We start from the raw sequence: 22,066 nt of genomic DNA on the forward strand, positions 1-22,066 counted from the left end.
TGATAGAAAAATAAACCTAGAGATGGTGATGTCTGCTTGATAGGTGCAGTGGGCTTAGAAAAGACTACACAGAATGTTAAGTAAAAAGCATCCAAATGCATAATTCTATAAACAAATGCTAAAGTTACAGGAGAAGATTTAAGACTACATCCTTGCGCATTGGGGAAGATATTGTTTTCAGTTACAGTTCCTGACACAGATTTCACATTTGTTCACAAAAAGGAACTGCATGTTATACATTCTGTCTACCAAAAGCCTAATCCCATAAAGCCCTCTGAGATCTTCACCATCCTCAGGCTTTTACAGAAGGTTGTGAAATTCCAGCATGAACAAGAGCAGTCTTCAATTCTTGATGTTCGTTCTGTGGGCACAGATAGCTATCACAACAAACCCTGAAAAATCACAATGCTAAGTTGGTTCCTTGCACACTTGCTCTCTAAAATGCAGTATATGAAAATTTCTTCCTCGGTCCTTTCATAAGAGAGAACGGTTAAAGTATCATCTAGGACAGTTGATGTTATGTGTGAAAAATAATCCTAAACTGAATTTGAGTTTTGATGGATTGGATTTTTCAGAGGTACTCTAGGATTTTCAGCTTTTAGCTGAAAGCAAAAAGCAGTTGTCCAGCTGTAGGCAATGCTGAGTTGTGAAAGCAGATCTGGATACAAGAGAGAAGGGTCTGTCCAATTCATATGTAATTAATAAATAACCCACTCCCTATACTCCCACCTGAATTTCATGTCTATGTAAACTTGTCAACTGGGAAACAAATAATGAATAATTCAGAAGACCTTCCCCTCCCTTCCTACTCCTCTAGATTTATTAACCCATTTTCAAAGTATAATTTGATCAAGCTAATAGCCACAGACTTCCTAAACTGATTCTCTCTGCATTAATTCTGTTTTCATGGTCATAGTCCTACTCTTACAGTCCCATTTAATAGCAATCGATTAAAATACAACAACAGGCACCTGCAAGTCAAATGAGAGCTCAGCAACATTCTTTGATATTTGAAATCTGTTCTCTTCTGCAAGCAAGAAATTTACCTTATTTAATCTGGGCTGTCATCCTGAAGCTAGTTCCTCTTCAAGTCCTAAAACACTTGCACCACAATAGCTACTGACTGATGTTTATTCATGTAGTTTTATGAAAAAACATATACCTACCAGCAACACTGGAGGAGCAAGTAGCACCTACCTGGGATACTTCTATGTACCCCACACATGTGAGCAAACATTAGGCAGACAAGCTCTTCCTTACAATGCAGTGGAGATTCAGAAGCAAACTGGCCTTGGGCTACCTGTCGAACTGTGTGGGCAAGCAGGTGCTGAATTGGGGCACTCTTCACAGGACAACGCAAACCCATGAGCTGGATTTGAGTGTTTCACTGGCTTTGGCATCCTCCAGCACCTTCCTACTATTCTTCCCATGCCCCTTAAACATCTTCCATATCAGAATCCTGTCTTTGGCCCAGAACTCAGAAATAGGTGTTTCCAGTGCTGTGGTGCACAGAGCAGCTGAGGGTGGATTTTTTAAGGCTATGTAAGCCTGTATTATTAGCTTGAAAGACGCAAACCTGGATGCTACCTGCTGAAGCAAAATTTACAGGGAAGATTTCCCCTTTACTCCTTATGCCTTAGCAATCCTAATTCAAACTAATTCATGTTCATAGCAGTTAATGTATAGCACTTTTTATAACATTACTCCATAATCTTTAGGTTACTAGAAACCTGTCCAAATAGTTGTGGCATGATGAGCACATAATGGCCCAAGAAGCTCACATCTGGGCCAGTGTGACGTTGTTGCAATACACTCACTGGCAAATCTTACAGCTTGTCACAACAGAATCAAACTGATGTGGGTTTGCTGTTCACAAAATTTTCATGCTTCCACAGCTTGGAAAAGCTCTGAACAGCCCTTTTGGCACTGACTCTGTCAGGATGTGGAGTCCAGGTGATAACCCCACACCGGTTTGCATTTAGTTCATGTTGGCACCTAGTGGGGAAGAAATGTGACTTGCTGTTGTTGAATGCATCCAACAAAACAGAGAGGAAAGAGAGGAGCATTCTGAATGCACTTGGTTTTGGCTAATGTTGTGCTGAACTTCAAAGCTGTTTATTGGTATAGAGTGTAACCAACACTGAAAGGGACAGCTGACAGATAACTACAGCGTGGCAACATTCTCCATTTGCACCTCTGCAAGCTACTCAGGAAGAAAGAAACCACTGGGATCAGAATGCTGAGGCTGCTTTTCCTTTGTTTGACTTTTGCTTATAACTATCCATCAATTCACTACCAGACACACCACTGGCCCACTGTCCTGCTTACCTCCACAGTCAGACTGCTCAGCACCAGCTTAGCTGGCATGAGGCTGAATAATAATTTGCTGCAAAGCAATTTGGGAAAGATATGCTGACAGACTGAGTATATACTTAGCCTGGATAAGATTTTGTTCTATTTCTGTTTTTCCAATGAATTTTGCCCGGCTTAGAATTCTTAAAACACCTTCAAATGGATACTGCTTTAGTGGAAATTCAGTGTCTTCAGTGCTCACGCTGGACAACAGCAATAACAGAGATTAGGAAGAGTTTATCGTGCTTTGAGGTAGTGGGATGGACCAGATGCCATCTTGAAGGCCCTTCTCTGAAAAGCTGCCTTCCGCATCCATGAGCAAGTCACAGTTCAGACATAATGCTTGTAGACACCTTTAAATTCAGTATCACTCCTGCCACTTAAAGGCTCGAAAATGCCTTTACATTTTATGAATACTGATTAGTTCAGCATCATTGCCTCTTTTTTTCTCCTGCTGAGGAAACCTGAGATCACAGGAATTACTCACACCTCAAGAACAGGGGACAGAGTAAGATACTTATAATTAAAACTTTAGGTCAGAGTGTCCAGTTTATGCAGGCACACAAGTATCCATGACACAGAGAACAGTAATCCATACAACAGGCAGGGAAGGCAAAGGAAGGCCTGTTGGGGGTAGATGTGTGACTGTAGCTTTCTCCTACGATGAGTATGTGCTACTTATGATCCAGCTCTGAATCCAAGAACAGGCAGAAGAGCCACACAGTAAATCACTGGAATGAATCACAGCAGGGTGCTAGGGATATTAATATAAAGCAAAAAGACAAATCTGGAGACCAGTTGCACATCAGACAAAAAGGTAAAGAAAAGCAGGACCTATAGGAGGACCACATCAGAGCTTTCTCAGTGCATGCTTAGTTTTGAACTTCAAAACGGGTGGATACTTGCCCCCAACAGTAAATATCTTATGGGAGAGAGGAAATGAAGCAGGAACCAATTCAATTAATAAAGCTCAAAACTCAACACCTTAACAAGAAGTGATCATTAAAGTTTTGTTTTCTATACTAACAAATAACAGCTCACCATAAATTGAACAGTTCCAAGAAAAGGCTCACTAAGTTGGAATTCGGGCTACTGGATGACAAGCTCTAATGTGCTTCCTTTCTAACAGGCTGGTCAAAGAGGTCAATGAAGTAGGGGACTAATCTTGTATGGAATACAGCAATGGTCAGAAGGGATTACCAACTCCATCAGCAGCGGATACCATACAGTACTTGAGCTTCATGTCAAGCTAAAATCACAATAGCTCGCGATGGCAAAATGGCATTAAAATATGATGTTGTTGCTTCTAAGGAACTTAGATTGAAAGAAAGGTGTTGTCTATGTGCTAGAACTGTCACATGCAATGACAATGTCAGTAACCCATTTAAACATGAGAAGCTTATGCTATACTAGCATCACTCACAGAACCATTACCTTCTCAAAGAAATCAGATGGTGCTGTAAGTGTCAGTCTCAGAGGCAAAGACATTGGCAGATCAATTGCTCTCTTACTGGTAGAGCTGATCTTTTGGTCCAGTGCTTGGATTTTAACAACACTTGACATATCATTCACCACAATTAACTGCACAAACTTTTGTATGTCTCCTCTACAGGGATGAAACAGACTCAGATCAGATGGGAATGGATAGTGTGATTGCAGAGGATAGTAATTTCTTATTTCTTACTTTAGAGCAATGTTACCTCTCTCACAGCAGGAAATGGACTCTGAGAAAACCAGCAATAGCCAAACCAAATGAAAGAGTCAATGCTGCACTGCCAGCCAAAGACTTTGGAATGCAGACAGACTATGAGACTATTTTTTATAAGTAAAACCTGCTTTGAAAAAGTCTCTTTCAACAAGCAGTTCCTTGCATTGAGGTCAGGTACACCAAATGCAGCTGAGCTGTACCCAGTTTGTCTCTGTGCATGTTCCATGTGCTTCTCCTTCCATTTACCGGTCCATATCACTGTGTCAACCACTTAAGAAAGAACACAGGAAACTGATAGCAAGAAATTATCTAAATAAAATCTTCACATTCTTAAATTTACATTCTCTTTGAATGTAATTTAAAGGTAAAATGAGGAGAAGCCAACCAGCTTTCCCTGGACTGTTATCACATAGTTCGACTTCAGCATCATTGAGGCAGGAAGACCTGTGAGTTGCCAGGTTTTATCTGTTTTCTGGAGATTTTGTCTTTGTGGGTGTATAAATTCTCTCAATTGTTTCCTTCAAGGAAAGACAAACACAACAAACAAACGTCTCCATGGCCAGGAAGCAGTGAGAGCTGTTGTCTGTCTCTCGGGTGATCAGATCCAGCTATACCAGGTTTTCACTTCCCAAGCTATCATCTCTCAGCAGTAATCATCATTTGGTTTTGGTTTTTTTGTAGATCAATCTGTAAATAAATGCAACATGCAGTCTTCCTCTTGGGAAGGCTGTTTATTCTTTCTTGTAAGTGAGTCTGAAAGATCTTTCATTCAGTGTTATAAAGTATGTGAGACCATTCCATTGAATGAAAATAAGAGTTTGGACTCAATTTCACCAGACAGCTGGGGAAGGCATGTTTTAGGCAATTTCAATATTAAATACCGCCTCTTTATTTAATACTGCAGGTTTAAAACTCATAATCAGGCAAAATAAACTAATGCCTAGTTATGTGTATGTGTGGTTATCTCATCCCCAAGTGACTGTAGCCTATTCTTTGTCATTCTCATCTACAACCATGCTCTGTAGTGCTGAAAAAACCTTGCAGGCTCTTCTCTCTGCTGGCTTTTTTACCATTCCGCAGTCTTGAACAACCCTCAGTAGAGCTTTGCAGCTTAATGAACTATCTCAGGTTTGCAGAAATCCAATCAAATTGATGTTGGAACCTGGTCTGAAGAATAGGATTGGGAGTGAGGAAATCAGAGGTTTTTCCCTTTTTGATCACAGGCAACCCATTTCATGGTATAACATGCCTGGTGACAGAAACTACAAAACACAAAGCTAACTGCATACCTGGGTAGTCTGGGTACCCATGCTAGTTTGGAGTGTCTCAGAACTTCTTAGGAGTATTGTAGAACTTGTTTTCAGCCATTTTCTTCCCAAGTTTCTCTAGTCCAACATTATTCCTTGAGTATATGTCAATAAATCTATCAACTCTCAATTGATAGTAAGGCTTTTAGGCATAGATCAGTCATTATATTTAGTAAAAGCCTAGATGAAGGATGAGAGGAGCTTATACAAACTACTTCACATTCCCTCTTTGTGTCACAGGGTAGTCCTTCATCTTTTTCTGTTTTTTTTTTTTCTGTGGTAAGTGGCTGACGCAGGCTTTCTCTGGCTCTCTTTATCTATTGAGAAATGTATTATAATTAGAGTTCTTTAAGATTTTTAGCATTTCTAGAGGGAATTAGTTCTTTACAGAAGAAGGGTTTTCTCCATTGTGGGATTCATACCATAATTAGACAAAATGATGGGCTAAGTCCCAGTGGAAAAAATGCACTGTAATTGGTGTTCATTTTTGTTACATAAACCCATGGAGATCATGCTGATTCCTCCTACTGCAGCCACTTCTAAAGCATAGTGTTCAATTTAAAACTGATGTATCATTATTATTTAGTACCCACAAGTATCCTCAAGACTTTATCCATCTAAGAAGTCTGACATGAACCTTCTTCCTCTGAGAAAAATAAAATGCCCCAAAGAAAATTTAAGATCAGTGGCATTTGCATTGCCTACTCTCAGAAGCAATAGATTACAGCCAGGCATGCTTTGCCTCATGTTCCTTGTTCAGGCATCCTTGAACTCAAGTCAGAAAAGAAACACTTGGCATGGCACAAATCGTATCTGTATGTCAAAGTAAGATGCACAAAAGAATTTCTTCCAGCCTACGCAGAACATAGGCCAAGAAGATAGCTGATTACAATCATAGAACAGAGGTACAAACCACCAAAGACAGATTGTATTGAGTACAAGCAATATGTGGCCAGACTTTGTGGAAAATAAATAAAAATATTTCAATGGGTTTACTGCATCTAACAAATCATTAATGAGGATGGGTGTTAAGAATTAATCAAATATTTGTAATTAGTTTTTAGATGAAAAATACCAGTCTCACAAATTTTTGCTATTAGCTTGCTGATTTCAGAAATCCAGGATGCTCACAATGAAGGCAAGCAGTTAAATTCACCTCAACCACAAATGTATTTTTATGGAGGAACAAAACAGTACTCTGTGTATATGCAATTCTTCTAGCTAATTAGCACCTTGGGGTACATTGTTCATAAACAGAAAATGGTAAGGGACCTGCAATATATCCCAGCAGTACCTTGTGTAATACCAGTCTCAGAATCGATTAAGATTTCACTTGAATCCTCACCAAGTCACTGCCTCACAAAATAAAACATAAAATTCCAGGTTCAGAGAAACCAAAGGGAATGTTTTTGCCTATCATGACAGAAATCTAAGGCCCTGGAGGGAAATGGAACACTGTTTGCTTCAGAAGATGTTTCTTTTTGATCTTAGACATGAATCATTTCTTCAATATCAAAGCTCATTACATTCAGAAAAATTAACTTATTTTGCTAGTTATGCCAGAAGTATCATCGTATCAACTGTGGGTGCTGCCAGGCAATTATATCCCTTTGATAAGGGACAGAAAAGGAAGATTATGTGCTTCATGGCAAAGGCATTGGGTCAAGTACAACACTGTCTGATAGCAACCTGACATTATTCTATACAGTGGTTGCCCAGCAGCCTGCAAGTGTCCTCAGTCCAATTTCTGATGGCCAGCTGCCCATATCTCCACTGAAAGCTCAGAGCCATTACTAGAAGGATTAGAAATGGACCATGCTGTGAAGCATGAAGAATTTTCTCAGCCTTCATAGTTCCACCTCCCAAGCAAGACAAAGGAAAGCTGACCTGTCTGTATATCTGCCAAGTACATTTCACCTCACTTTTGGATTGATTAAAGACCTCAGTCTACCCTCAGCTGCCAGCCCAATCTCTGATACACTTAAAAATCAGACAAACCAAAACCAAGGCTCTTCATTGGACTGATTGAACCATGAATCACCATTTTAATACAGCACGGTGACAAGAACAGTGCTTTGTAGTGTGCCACTAACAGGAAACATTGGTACACGAAGCCTTATGTAAAGGAACAGTCACATGTAGTATCTGAACATCTCTTAGTTTCATCAGGGAAAGGGAAAGGCAGTGTTACTGTAGATGGAAGTACAGGTGGCCATGCATAAATATGCTACAGGGTGAAGCAAACAGGACTATCGTGAGTTCAGCAAAGTTTTCTCTAGGGACAAGATAATGTAAAACAGTCTTGTTTTGACATTAGTGCATGCAGCAGTAATGACTCTCCCAAATGTAACACTGAGCTCTGTTTTAGACCTAAGTCAGTTAAATTACACCTGGGATGAATCTGGTCCAATATTTCTGAGCGAATTCTAGCAAGATTACTTATTTTAAACAGCTGAATGTTATCCTGGAATTATGATGCAAGAAATCCTGAGAGCAGATTCACCATTATATGTTGATACCTAAATCAGAGTATATATTTGTAAAGTGCACAGGCACACACACTCAAAACAGTTTTCCAGTTGTAAACATGACTATATATCTCTCTTGCGTATCTCTCTGCATACATCCTTAGGACATTAAAAAATAAAAGCCACAATTTTTTTATCTTCACATCTTTGTGAAATTCACAACATAATATTAACCTTCTGGTTTGCCTCTGCATAAAATATTTCTAGCATTTCTGGTGGTAAAAAGAAGGCCATAAACAGGAAATGCGTGCAAACAAAGATATTTCTGGTATTGATTCTTCTCAGTATGATTCACTGCTATATAAACATGCAAACAAAAAAAATGGTGGCCCAGACAGAGCTGTTAAAGAATCTTCAAGTTGAGCTCAGTGGTTTTGGCAAGTATCTAGTAGCTACTTTGATCCCTAATGTCTAATGGAAACTAGACTGCCTGTAAATAAGCTGACTATCATCTTATTAGTACAAGCAAAAAGGAGAGATAAATGAATCACGCTATTAGCACCCCCACTGCTGTTGCAAAAGCTCGGTAATGATGCAGAGGGTACAGTTCCTCTGAACAAGACTTGTTGGAAACAGGCAGGCTCGGTGCATGAAACATCATCAGATCTTTCAGGCCTTGCACAAATCCGTGTTGGCTATCTCTGTTGATCAGCTGGGAAGTGAATCTCATATGCTTTCACTATTTCACTTTGGTTTTGAGAGCCAGCTTGAGAAGAAAAAACAGGCATTGCCAATGTAAAGATGCTAATATTATGCTGAAAAGACCGAGCAAAAAGGAGCCTGCATGCTTGATGCCTTTTGACTCCCTCAATGCAGTGTATGCGGGCAGCCATCTACTGGTATGAATGCCACTGATCACGTTTGCCCAACACCGTGCTCTTCTGTTTCCTTTTCAGGCAGAATTAGAGTAGCTTTTCATTAATCGTACAGTATATTCAGCTAGTCTACATACTTCCAAAATCCATTTACTTAATCAGTGGATTGACTTAGGTGTCCCTGAAGACTTCTGAAGAGCAATTCAAAATGCCTACATAAACTATTGCTGCTGAGAGCCAGCTGTTGGAAAACAACAGGCAAATGGACAGAGGTGAATTTTAGACTGGGTTCATAGGTCACCTCCTTACCTATTTTTATGCTGCATAGCAAAGAGAAATATTTATATGTACTTGTATAGTTGGGACTGGCTGGGAAAAGGGAGGAACTCTGCTCACTTGGAGCTCCTTCCTAAAGATCTAAACCTGTTAGTTTATTTGAGCATAACATTCTAATTTCCTTCAAAAACGCACATCAAAAAGAATAATTGAAACATGAAGTCTATCTCAGTGCTTGTAAAAATGCATGCAAGGCACCTCAGGATTTGATTACATGTGCACCAGCACAAGCTGCCTTCAGAGAACAAAGCTCAATTGATTTCAAGGAGTCTGATTTGCCTGGATGAAAATGAATTTTTAATAGATTTAGTTGTCAGAGGGATTATGTAGGAATATGAAATGGCAGGGCATTCACACAGTGGATTGCTGCAGAGGTGTTTGCTGGTGGCTAGTAGGCAGGAATAGTGGCGTGTTTTCCACAGACAGCAAGGAGTAGTGTTGGGCTGTCACAGGCAGAGGTTCTCTGGGGAGCTGAAGGGACCACTTGCCAGGAGACATCACCATATTGAGCCTCACAGCCAGGATAATGTTCCTCGTGACAGACCTCAGACTCCCTCCTACGTCTGCATACTGGCCTGTTTTGCAACCATTCTTCAAATTATTTCCTTTACAGTCTCCCAAATATCCCCAACACTTACTGGAAATTACCAGCTTTAAGAAATTTGATTTGCTATGAAGCCCATTTTCTGGTTCTTTAATGCAAGCATTAAACTTTGACAGAAACCTAGCAGAGGCACCAAGCATCAGCGAAGGTCCAGTTCAACAGCTGGTACAAATCAGTTGAGCCACACTACCTGTAACAAGGATTGAAACACAGCATGTGCTATATCCCAGTGTAGAGGTGACCTCTTGCTTCATGGGCAGGGCAAAAACCAGCAGCACTTTACTTGCATAAATGAGTAAGCTCTGAGCTTCCAGAAGTCAGGTCTCAAAGAATCATGACATTGTTTAAATATAAAGCAAAACAGGAGTAATAAAAAGATACGTAGTTACATATTATATTTATGTGTTAGTCTTCAGGGCCTTAACGTTCAGTGAGTTGTTTTCTTGGTCTCTTCAGAAGCATAAGGCCTTAGAAATCACGATTACGTAATTCCAGAACCTGGGGCTTCAAGGCACACCATCAAATACTGCAAAATTCAGAAAAATCCATGAGAGTTGTCAGTTCATGGACACTCATTCTAGCTAAGCCACAGCCTCCCCTTTCACTTCAAATGTGAAATATTTAATCAGCAGACACAGTTCCTCTGTGCTGCTTCAGCGCCTGTCTTCTAGTCAGCCCCGAGAAAGAGGTGATCGAACATCCCCTTTGCTGTCTCCAGTCAGTCTGAGCCTTTTCCTATCTGTAGGCTAGTCAGCCCTGAGAAAGAGGTGATCGAACATCCCCTTCGCTGTCTCCAGTCAGTCTGAGCCTTTTTCTATCTGCAGGCTATCTGACAATCCCCACTGCCAAATAACAGGCCCACAAAGAGACAATTCAAAGGATGTAGAAGCGTTGTGATGAAATATTTCAAAGTATACTATTTAAATTTGCCTGACAAATGTTCCTCTGTTATTTTCCCAGAACAAGCATCTCTGAATCGTGGTAATATGAAGGAATCATTCCCCAAAATATTCTCCATCTCATATTCACAGTTCCCTACGGTAACAGAAATATCATAGGTACAGCACTACCTCTAAATGAGAGAGGAAAAGGAAATGAACATTTTTTCAGTTCAAATTTATATAAAGCCAACTGGAAATAGAAGTAAGACTATCTTTACTCATTTTGCACATTCATAAACATATAAAAAGTACGGAAACACAATGTAAATGTAGTGTGGAGAAGTCTAATTGCTCTCTTGTGCCTCATGTCATCCACTAGACCATTATATCACAAGCCAAATGGAGAATCAATCTGCACAAAATACAAGGTAAAGGAAAGACAGGGGTGCATTTTTAACTAGCTAGTCATTGGCTTTTTTTTCCTTCAAAGAAAATCAGACTGTGTAGGCTTACAGGTTTACCTGCCTTTCTGTTGGTGTATATTTTTAAATGATATGTTATGATTCATTATTTGATACATTGTCTGAAGCCCCTGCATTTCAGGGGTTGTCAGAGTTTTATTGCAACAGTTGTGAGCTAGTCTTTAGACTTCAAGAGCAAACTGAGGGCAGTATATAGTTTTCAGAAACTAAGATGTGAACTGACTAGTTTTTCATGCATTTTCTTACTCTTGAATAATATAATTATGGAACTTTCAGGGCAAACTGTGGCAAGCTGAGCTGAATACAAAGCGACAGTGCTCAAAACTGAGCCATCCAGAAACACTTCAAATAAAGGCTAAGGAGAAGGGAGGAGGCATACATCATTTCTCACTTAACAAAAACCAGCTTGCACTCATGCCATCTTCAGTTTCTTGCCCAGATGTTGTCATGGGAAGAAAACATCAGAATATAAATTATACCATATGAAGCACAGATGGGAGCAAGCTCTCACAAGAATGTATCTTCCATTTTAGCCCTTTCCTAGCCTCTCTCTGGGGTCTTGGACTACATTATATCAGATTGAGCCCATATTTCTTGAATGTCCCTGATAACATCCCACACACATATCTTGGAGAGAAACAATTGGCACTGCAAAGAGAGACTCTCCAGCCCAAGCAGCGACAGGTTCACACAAGGTTTGCCCCAAAGGCAACGGGTACTCAACCGCCTGAGCCACATGGCTCGGAGAATGTGATCACAGCTACTAATAGCAATGAAGGGGTAGACATAGGTGCAATTCCCCAGCATCTAAGCCAACCTAAATCCAAGGTGCCACAATTCTGCCTTCTTCCTTGTGCTAGGAGTGGTGCTTGTGCAACTCGGGGAACTGATCTAACTGCAAACAAATCCCTTTCCTGTCAGATCAGTTCTCTGAATTGGATCACTGTGTGGTTGTATGATTACCTGTAGAAATGCAGAACAGAGGTAGCAACGAATGGCCAGAAACAAGGCACAGCACAAAGTCTGGATTACATGATCTTTAACTGCTTTAGAACTGCAAGGGATCAGCTCCAAGTATCTCATTGTGCGAATGATCTGTAGTTCTCATGGACCAGAGCACAAGTGCTCATGGACAAAATTCTACTTATGCCCTACACAACTTCTAATTAAAATAGCAGGTACAAATTAGCATGAGATTGAGTCCTATAATGGATGGCTTTCCTTTTTCTCTTTAGTTTAAAATCACTGTAACAAGCCTAATTCAATGTGCTAGCAGAACGTATCCTCCAGTGAAAACTCGGATGCAAATTTAAGTCACTGCAACGTTACTTGTGAATATTTTTTTCTTCTAGTCCCTGTACAGCATGATGCTGGGAGTACAAGCTGCAGAGGACACTGACTTTCAGTGACACATGGAAAATACCCAGCTGGAATCACACAGACTTACTCCATACCACAGAAATCATTCCAGTGATTTCTGAATTCTCTTCATTCTAGAAAGCAAATGAGCAAAACAGGGGCCTGTAGAAATGAAATTCAGCATTCACACAATAAAAAGCAAAAGAATCTAATGTAAAACCTGATGTACCACAATCCTGAACATACCGTATTTTAAGAATAGCTGTTTTAACCATTATTTCAAACAAAACTGTATATAACATCTTCCACAAGCAGTATTAAAAGAGATTCAGTGTAAGAAGGACTCCCTGTTGGCAGGTGCTCCCTTACTCCTGGACATTTTTGATTAAGAAAACTGAAAGATTCCATTTAACACACTAGTAACATTAGGTCTGGTTTTGCAAACTGCAGAGTATGCTCAGCTGTCCTTGAAACTTGAAGTACTGTGCTCTTACGCAATCAGGCCTTCTACACTTTGGAAGAAGAGCAGTATGCTTTCCTCCCTCTGAGCAGTCCTCTGATTACACTGCAATTAGTCCAAACCTCTTCTTAAGAGTAAGAAGAGGTCAGCAAATCTACTTTTTTCTTGAGCTGCATGGGTTTATTGTTACCTAATGTGTCATTCGCCTAAAATGCCCAATGTTTAATTTAACTTGTGAATACCCTAAAGCACTAACAAGAATAACTGAGCAGAGTTTAGAAAATACCAACAAATGGGTACCCATTGACTGGAAGAGTAAGAAGTTTTTCTGTATGCAAACATTAATAGTAAGAGCAAACCTAGATATAGGAATTTAACTCAGAGTACTATGCTGACTGTACTCCAGTTTCTCTCTCGCTTGAGGGTTATGAAGACTAGTATTATTCAAAGTGTCTTCATTATTCTAAATACACATTTTACTCTGCTGAAATTTGAGGGAGCAGTGAGAGTATGAACAAGTTGCTGCTCATGCATGGAGTATTTTCTTGAGAGTGACTTACTTTATAGGAATTTTGAGTGGACGGCTGAAAGCAAGGTCACAGCTGAGGTACAATGGCAACCACTGTAAACCTGCAGAATGAATGCATGGACTTATCATGATGGTGAGTTTATTTTTCAATTTTGGCAGAGTAAGAGCATGCATGTGGTAAGTTATAGTGCTTTAGTCACAAATGAGCAGTAATTTCCTAAACTACTGTAATTAACCTAATATAAAATAATTATATAAACAGGAAAACACTCCAATGTATTTAAATTCTATCCTCATTTTAAAAAAATTACAATCACTTAATTATCCTGTCCTTACTTCTTCTCACAAAGATTTACACCTGTGCTGACCCTCATCTCTGACACACCTGAAAAAAATCAGCATCCTTCCTTTCATCCCAAAGTCTGACCTCCTATCCATCAGTTGTTAGGGCCTTGACTGCACTAATAGGTCTTAATTGCCCTGACCAGCCTCAGCTGGGGCTTCCACCCACACCTTCTGATGGGGGGGGGGGGGGTTCATTTAAGCTCAGGCTTTAAGTAGAATGGTTTGGAGGGATTTTAAAAACATCTAGTTGCAGCCCCTTCCCTCTCCCTGGCCCACCATGGGCAGGGACATGTTCTACTAGCCCAGGTTGCTCAAAGCCCCATCCAACCTGGCCTTGAACACTGCCAGGGATGGAGCATCTACAACTTCTCTGGGTAACCTGTTCCAGTGTCTCACCACCCTCACAGTAAAGAATTTCTTCCTAATATCTAAATCTACCCTCTTTCAGTTTAAAACCATTACCCCTTGTCCTATCCCTACACTCCTTGATAGAGTTCCTCCTCCTCTTTCCTGTAGGCCCCCATTAAGTACGGGAAGGCTGCTATAAGGTCTCCCTGGAGCCTTCTCTTTTCTAGGCTAAACAACCTCAACTCTCAGCCTGTCCTCATAGGGTAGCTGCTCCAGCCTTCTGATCATCTTTGTGGCCCTCCTCTGGACCTGCTTGAGCAGGTCCATGTCTGTCTTATGCTGGGATGACAGAGGTGAATTGTAGGTGTCCTTGCTGCTAGTTCTGCTCCTGAATCACTGTTTGGGTTTCCTGGATTGACCTTGGAAATGGCTTGTTACCTTGTCTTGCATGATGGTCGCTGGACCTGTTGGTGCCACTGCTCTGCTTGCTTTTCTCTGGTGCAGTCAAACTGTGCCCTGTTGGTGAGGTCTTTGCCTGGCTTGCGTTGTGATCACCCTCAGCTCCTGGCTTCCTTGTCCTGAGGGAGAGCAGTAAGAGCTGAGTGAGGCTGGTCAGGGCCACAAGGCCCTGTGTATTTGGGACTCCCATACTGTTTTGCTCTATAGCATGTTTCCCAAGATAAAGTGCTACCCTACCCCCTAGCCATGTCTGCTGTCAGCAGCATTTGCTTTAATCAAAAAATAAATACATTTCACTGTGGCTCATTATGCTAAATGAAAGCAACAGGGGGCTAATGAGCATTGTGAATGATCCATTAACATGGCAATCAGAGGTATCCTCAAGATAGCTACATCTTTCCTGCATCTTTCTTGGAACACTTAATAGTGTATACAGATGTGACCTCATCTATTAAATTTAATCCAGGGAATAAACAGATTTAGATGTCTAACTTGAGTAGTTTCTTTTTGTAGAATTGTACATTGTGTTACATTTCCAATTAAGAAAACTGCTAGTTCAGTTTGTGCAACTGCTAAGGGGTTATTCCTAGCCTTCAGTGGACAAGACTGTTAACAGATTTAACGTTCAGATTTTTTAGGAGACTAAAATGTTATCCCTCTCCCCGCCCCGGGTTTTCATCACAAAGGGGAAATGTACCTTAAATAATAAATTTACTGGTGACTTCATCTTTGCAATTGATTTAATGTGGTTTAGCACTGCACAGCATTTTTATTTTTCAGAAAGGGCCTTCATCTCCAGCCTCAGCTCCTGCCTGATTTCCTGTCCCTCGGCTCTTAGGATCACATTCCACAAGGAGCTGACATGCCTTTGCTCAAGGGAGTACTTTCCCTTAGTCCTCATAAGAAGGTAGTAAGACCAGCCTGAAACAGCATCAGAAAGATGTGTGCTTAGAGAAAGGGCAATAGGGAGGGAGGGGAAACCTACCTGTATTCGATGATACTGAGAATGTATCTTTCAAAAGGCCAAGGGAAGGAGGGTAAGCAAAAAAACTATTCAATGTCTTTACAAATTTGCTACAGTGAAGATTTTTAAAAGACTCAATTCTTCTTCAATTAGAGGAGATAAATTCCTAAACACTGCCTTGCAGGTGGAGAAATAGAAAAGATGAGCACCTCCCAAAGGTACTAACACTGGTCAGCGGCAAAGTGAGGAAAATAAACCAGGACAATAGAGCTCTTAGCTTTGATTTCAGTCTCACTTTCAGGGTTCTCCTTGAGTTGCAATCTCAGGTCCTGTGACAGGTTCATCTATTTAGGCCAAATAATTTTTATGCCTGACTTTCCAGAATCAACTAGGAGCCAGCAGACAGCAGTTTCTATTGGAGTTTGCAGCATTTCTGGGATTTTTGGGGGAGTGGACACAGTGCACATACATAGCCAGAATTATTAAAGTTCCCTAAAAAACCCCATAGAATGCAGAGTTCAAACTATATGTCTCTTTTCCTTCTGTCTCCTATCTTCACCAGTCCCTGTGGTATCAGTGGAAGTATCCACACAGCAAAACCACCCAAGTTCACCCACCAATAGAAACGTATGCAATCTTCTGCCTTCGGCCATTTGAAGGTAGGCTTGTATCCCATGCGTTTGCTCTGCAATGCTATGACGTGTCCCCAGGTGATGCTCTGACCAGAAGCAAAGCGTGTCCCCCAGTGAGGCCCAGCGCTCAAGGGGACGCGTCAGCCCATCGCTCTTGGGCTGCCATTACAGGACCCACTGCAGCACAGCTTCGGGCAAGTTGTCTGAAACATCAATCTCTCCTCCAAGGCGCAACTGACTGCTTACTCGCTACTATCCTTCTATGATGTTACTCCTACGGTAAGTGCCATAGGAGGCTTGGGCCAGACTGGATAATCCCATGCCTAGCCCAGGTCAGTCTATAAAGAAAAGGTAGCTGTGGCCATGCTATGGGAATGGTAGGCTGTGAACACACCCAGCACCTGGCCCCAGTCAGGCTGTCAGTTACAGTGACCCCAAGCACTGAAATAATACACGGAGGGCAAAATGTTCTGAATCCCTTTTCCGAATTCGCGCTACCTCCCCCCACACGAAAGTCTGAAAAATTGAGACACGCTCGCGGCTACTACTCTGAGGTTGCTGACCGCTGCCGGCCAGAAGGCTCGTCAGGGCGGGCGCGGTCCGGCACCGCGGAGGGGGTCCACAAGCCCCGGGGAGGGTCCGGTGGCACCGGGTCCCGGTCCCGGTCCCGGTCCCGTCCCGCCTCTCCCGCTCGCCGGGGCGGAGGCAGCGGGCCCAAACGAGCACGCGTGGGCCGTGAGGAGAAGTGGGCGTGTCGCCCCCCTCCCGCCAAGCCGTCCCCTCAGGCCGGCAGCCATGTTGGGTAGCGGTGCGGCGACCGAGCGGTGCGCCGCGCCCTCTGGCGGTTCCCCGCCCGCAGATCGGATAGGAGCGGGCGGTCGCCGGCCATGAAGTCCGTTTTCGTCACCGTGGGCACCACCAGCTTCGACGACCTGATCGCGACCGTCTGCTCCCCGGCGGCCCTGCAGGTGAGGCGGCGGACAGCCCGGCTCCGCGGGCAGCCGACCCGGGCCCGCCCGCAGCGCCTCAACCGGGCGCCTGCGCGTTGGGAGCTGTTCCGCCCCGCCCCGCCCTCCTCCGCCCGCCAGTGACTGCCGGGGGTGTCGGGGTGGGGGGGTGGCGGGGGGCGTGAGGCGGCGGAGGGCGAGGAGGCGCGGACGGTCTGTGGCGCGAAGCGGGGGGTGGCAGCGGCCCCCGGGCCGGGGTAACCGGGAGCGGGGCCCGGTGTCCGACCCGGGTACACCCCCCCCCCCCGTCTATCCCATCCATTCCCCCCCCTCCTGCCGCCGCAGGTGCTGCAGAGCCGCGGCTACCAGAAGCTGGTGCTGCAGGTCGGGCGGGGCGAGCTGAAGCCGGCGCTGCGCGGGAGCCCGGCCTTGGCGGTGGAAGCTTTCCGCTTCAAGGACTCGCTGGCCGAGGACCTGCGGAGGGCGGACCTGGTCATCAGCCACGCAGGTAGAGAGCCCTGTTTGTCTGCCGAGCCTGTTCTCCTCGGGGCAGGAGCGGGTGTCGGTTGGATGAAGTCTGTTTCTCAGCGGCTCGGAGGTGGGCTGGCAGTGAATGTTCAGGTCCAGAGCTAGAGCTGGATGGTTAAATGTTCACCTTCAGGAGTCTCCTGTGTTTCAAGAGCAAGTAGGATGATATTTCGTCTGTCAGGGCAAAAAACTCATCATGTTTTCTGCTTGTCCTGTAGGTGCAGGTAGCTGTCTGGAGACTCTAGAAGAAGGAAAGCCACTAATAGTAGTAACAAACGAAAAACTGATGGACAACCATCAGCTTGAGCTGGCAAAACAGCTCCACAGAGATGGGCACGTCCTCTACTGTAATTGCAGGTATGGAGCTGCTGTGGCTGTCCTGACAGAACAAGCAGTGTTCAGCACCATCACTTGGTGTGTTATTACAGTATTGAGAATGTAACAAGGAAATCGACATCCTCCTCTGTAACAACCATTTGTTTGCAATGTAGATTTCCCATAGTGGATAGATTAACATTAGGTGCTAATTTTACCAAACTTATCAAACCATTTGACCATGACTCCTTTTAAATTTTTTTTTTTTTGTTGAGGGCACATGTATTCAGATTGAAAGAAGAGGAGTTTAAACCAAATAGAAGTGGTTGAATTTGGAACAGTCAGGTAGCATCCTAGAGGCACCTAACAGCTTCTCTCTTTCTCTGCTCTTTCTCACTAGTTGTTGGATTCTTTTTTGAAGTCTAGAAATAACACAAGCCAGACCATCTGTATGTAACCATGAGCCATAAGGAATAAAATGCTCCCTGCAGACTTACGACTCCATTTCATCATTTTGCTATGTGGATTTTCCTTGTAAAGGGCACTAAAGGTGACTGTATAGATGCACTGACATAATAAAATTGAAAGTATCTGGAGTGTTTAGAACAAAACATAAGAATGGCCTTACTGATACAGATCAGGAGTCCACGTAGCTCAGCATCTTATTTGCAGTGGCCATATGCAGATGCTCAGCCAAAAGTAGAAGCAGGGCAAGAACATAAGGTATTTCCTTGTATTACTTTCTCTCTAATGCTCTTAAGTGCTTTGATTCGGGGGGATTCCTAAATCAGATGCTGTTTGGTTAGTAACTTTCAATACCTCTGTCTTCCAAGTACTTATTCAGGCTGCCCTTTTAAACAAACTTCCTGAATCCACCACATCCTCTGACAGGGAGTTTCACAGATCTACTGCCTGTCACTTCAGGGGAAAAAAAAAAACCAAATCAAACCACCAAACAACCAGCCTCCCTCCCCCCAACCACCAACAAAAAAACCCAGCTCCTTTTGTGTTCATCCTGGCTCCTGTTAGTTTCATTCGCTCTCTTGTTTTGACTATATCTTACTGTTTTTATTTATGATTGATTGCACTCTATAAATAACAGATGACCTCTAAATTGAAGGCAGAGGAAATGCAACTCCCATTATTTAGTCTGCATCTTGTTCCTTTGCCCTGCAAATAGGCTTTCGTATGTTTCAGAAGAGCCTTCTGAAAAGACTAGGCCTGTCATTCATTTGTATTGGGCAACTTTCTTAAACTTACTGTCTCAGTGCTTCTGACAGCTTTGGAGACAGGAAGGAATTTTTATTTCTTTGTGTTGAACAGTGCCTAGTATTCAAGCCTTACTTGCAGTCTGATAGTAGCAAGCAAACAGATTGATTTTTGACTGTTCTTTCTGGCTATGTGCTAAGTGGAGAACTATGCCATGTGTTAAAACAGGATGAATTTCCTGGCACCATTTATGGTGGAGATCCTCAGATCTTGTTCAGTCTCCCAACATTGCAACCACAGCAGATTAAAAAGTCAAGAGCTGAGGTTGTCTGTCAAAGTTGTGGTGTAGGTCCAAGTGTGTTCTCAGCAATGCTGCCTAGGAGCCAGCGATGGTTGGGGCCTGCTGGTTTGTGGGGTCTCTTCCTTTCAATACGTGTCCTTATTTTTGTTTCTGTGCTAAAGGATTATGTATGTATGAATAGAAAGAAAATTGTGTGAAGAAAATACTTCCCTTTGGGGTGGACTTTTTTTAAATTTTTGGTTTTGGTCTCTTTTTACAGCACTCTTGTGGAGACACTGCAGTCAATGGACTTGTCAACTTTGAAACCTTATCCTCCTGGACAGCCAGAAAAGTTTGCTTTGTTCTTGGATAAAGTTGTTGGGTTTCAATAAACAATACAGAGGAATAAAAATGTCAGAATAAAGCCTTTCTCCTCTCCTAGTGAGGCCTTCCATACCTAGAGTCCACCAACTGGGACAAACCCTCAAAGAAAACGTCTGTTAATATTGACTGACATTAAATGGTTTCCTATTTAGTGCCAGTTTGAAGTCATCTGGCTTTATGCTTAAGAGAGCACAGCACCAACAAGGGGTGGGGGGAGTATGAGTTGTCTAGTTTCTTGGACAGACAGATATTTACATCACAAAAAAGTTGGTAATTCCAATGAGAAGGACAAGCTAAATTACTTCTTAACAGGCATGGCATATCCATAGTGGTCACTTGACCATATTTGCCTAGTACTGGTGGAAGTAAGCTGTCCTTGTTGATGTTCTGCAAATAAGCAGATGCCTTCAGCTCTCATTTCATGTGTTTACAGAAGGACTGAAAAGAGAATTTTAAAACTGAGAGATTTATGCCTCTTTAAAGGGAAAGGGGCATGTGGTGAATCTGGGTGGGAAAAGTCAAGAGCTGCAAACCTGCTGCCAAACTGTCCACCAACTGACTTGCCTGGTTTTGGGTGATTTACTCCCAAAGTAAAACATGGCCTATAGGAGAGGAATGGAGTTGACAGTACAATCAATCCATTTCCACGGCATTATTCCTTCATTACTTAGTTTGGACTTCAGTAAAGTGCAATGTTTCCTATTTGATGCTGTTTGGAGCTCCCCATTTCAAGCGCCCCATGTAATTTAATTGAAATTGTCAACTGTTGATGCTACCATCAATTTGTTTAAGTAAATATTTTGAAAAACAGAGGGGGTTTAAACTTAAAAGTGTACATGCGGGCTATTCGGTCTGTAATACTCTGTAATTGTATATGCATAGTTGGTGCTAATTGCCCTTCCTGCAAAGACATTATTTGTTTGGGGTTTTTTGTTGCTGTTGTTTAAAACAAGACAGAGGAACTTCTGAATCAGTGCATCTGATAGCCGAGTGCAATTTTTACTAGCAAGCTGAATTTACATAGAGGCATTTTCCTCATCAAATCAAGCACAGGGGCTGTCCATGGAGTAAGTCATGCCGCAGAGTTGTGCAAGAGTGATTTTTGCTGATGCCCAAAGTTTTCCCCAAACACTTTATTGGGAGCAACTAAGATTCTTGCTTCCTTAACGATGTTTATAGGGCTGTTATTTCAAGTTTACCTCTAGCAGCTTGTCTCCAGTCCGAGAGCAGGCCGGAGCGTCACAGGAAATTTTGAATAACCATTTGACCGATTTTTCCGCTAGTTCTTTGCAGTCGCAGGCACGTCAAGCAATGAAGTCGGAAGGAGTTGGCTTAGCGCGGACTCCCTTCTCTTCCCGAGGCAGGTCCGGGAGGAGACGCCGTCTGCGGGGGGGACTTACCGCGGTTCGCCGTGCCCGCCCACGCCGAGAGCTACCGGGGGCTGGAGGAAAACGACACCCCCCCCCCGGCGCTCGGACAGCCCCCCGCGGCCGTTAGGCGGGAGAGCGGGACAGGTACTCGGGGCTCTTCGCGGGCATCTTAAAATGGCTGCTGCGGGAGGCAGCTCCTGCGGGCGGTCCGCGGGCTCGCCGGGAGGGCACCGCTCGCAGCTGCCTCTCGGGACGGCTGGCAGGCGAAGGGAACCGGCCCCAGCTGCGGCGGGACGGGGGCGAGTCGGGCTCGGGGGCGCGGTCCGTGGGCGGCAGCGCCCGGCGCCGGCGGGAAGGGGGATGCCGGGGGTCGGGTCATGGCGGCCGGCGCAGGTGGGCGCGTTGGGTGCGGCCCCTCATTAGCGGCAGCCGCGTGCCCCGCCGCCACGCGCCGCGCGGACCCCCCCCTCTCCCGCTTCTGCCTTTGCCGCTTCAGCCGCCGCCGCCCGTGGAAGATGCAGAAGGGCTGGAAGAAGTACTTCGGGCAGAAGTCCTTCAGCGAGGTGGCCATGGACGAGTACCTGGGCAGCCTGGGGCTGTACCGCAAGATGACGGCCAAGGACGCCTCCTGCCTCTTCCGAGCCGTCTCGGAGCAGGTGGGCGGCGGGGCGGCACCGCTCGCGGTCTCCGGGCGCGGGGGGGGGGAGCCCGGGCGCCTCAGGCCCTGGCCGGGGCTGGCAGGGCGGGCGGGGTCCGCTGCAGGCCGGGGGCGGGTAGGGGGGTGCTCCCGGAGAGCCCTCCCGGGTGCCCAGAGAGTGTCGCGGGAGGGGATGTGTGTGGGGACGGGGGCGGGCGGGCTCCTGGGCCGCTTGGGCTTTCCTCGGCTTCTTTCCCCAAGTGCCTGCGGCCCCTCTGCAGCCTGTC

At 43.9% G+C, this 22,066-nt stretch overlaps 2 protein-coding genes across 6 annotated transcripts in view; one reads left to right on the forward strand and one right to left on the reverse strand.

Annotated features, from left to right (window-relative positions):
• DCX (doublecortin) overlaps window positions 1-15,590 on the reverse strand; it is a 144,715-nt gene extending 129,125 nt beyond the window's left edge. The window contains exons 1-2 of one of the 5 annotated variants that reach the window (XM_041119015.1): window positions 15,229-15,590; window positions 14,493-14,632 (exon numbers count right to left, since the gene is read on the reverse strand). The gene's annotated coding sequence lies outside the window, so the exon portion shown is untranslated. The remainder of the gene's footprint in view (window positions 1-14,492; window positions 14,633-15,228) is intronic. The other 4 variants (XM_041119017.1, XM_041119018.1, XM_041119019.1 and 1 more) reach the window with 4 other exon arrangements.
• A 1,275-nt stretch (window positions 15,591-16,865) lies between these two features.
• The window catches only part of ALG13 (ALG13 UDP-N-acetylglucosaminyltransferase subunit), a 31,027-nt gene continuing 25,826 nt past the window's right edge, over window positions 16,866-22,066 (forward strand). The window contains exons 1-6 of the mRNA XM_029997469.2: window positions 16,866-17,077; window positions 17,402-17,564; window positions 17,803-17,941; window positions 19,669-19,777; window positions 21,133-21,269; window positions 21,324-21,798. Of these exons, the coding sequence (XP_029853329.1) occupies window positions 16,997-17,077; window positions 17,402-17,564; window positions 17,803-17,941; window positions 19,669-19,777; window positions 21,133-21,269; window positions 21,324-21,798 (1,104 nt within the window). The 5' untranslated portion in view covers window positions 16,866-16,996. The remainder of the gene's footprint in view (window positions 17,078-17,401; window positions 17,565-17,802; window positions 17,942-19,668; window positions 19,778-21,132; window positions 21,270-21,323; window positions 21,799-22,066) is intronic.

The sequence above is a fragment of the Aquila chrysaetos genome, chromosome 21, assembly GCF_900496995.4.
Source record: "Aquila chrysaetos chrysaetos chromosome 21, bAquChr1.4, whole genome shotgun sequence".
In the NCBI taxonomy this organism is placed as follows: Eukaryota; Metazoa; Chordata; class Aves; order Accipitriformes; family Accipitridae; genus Aquila; species Aquila chrysaetos.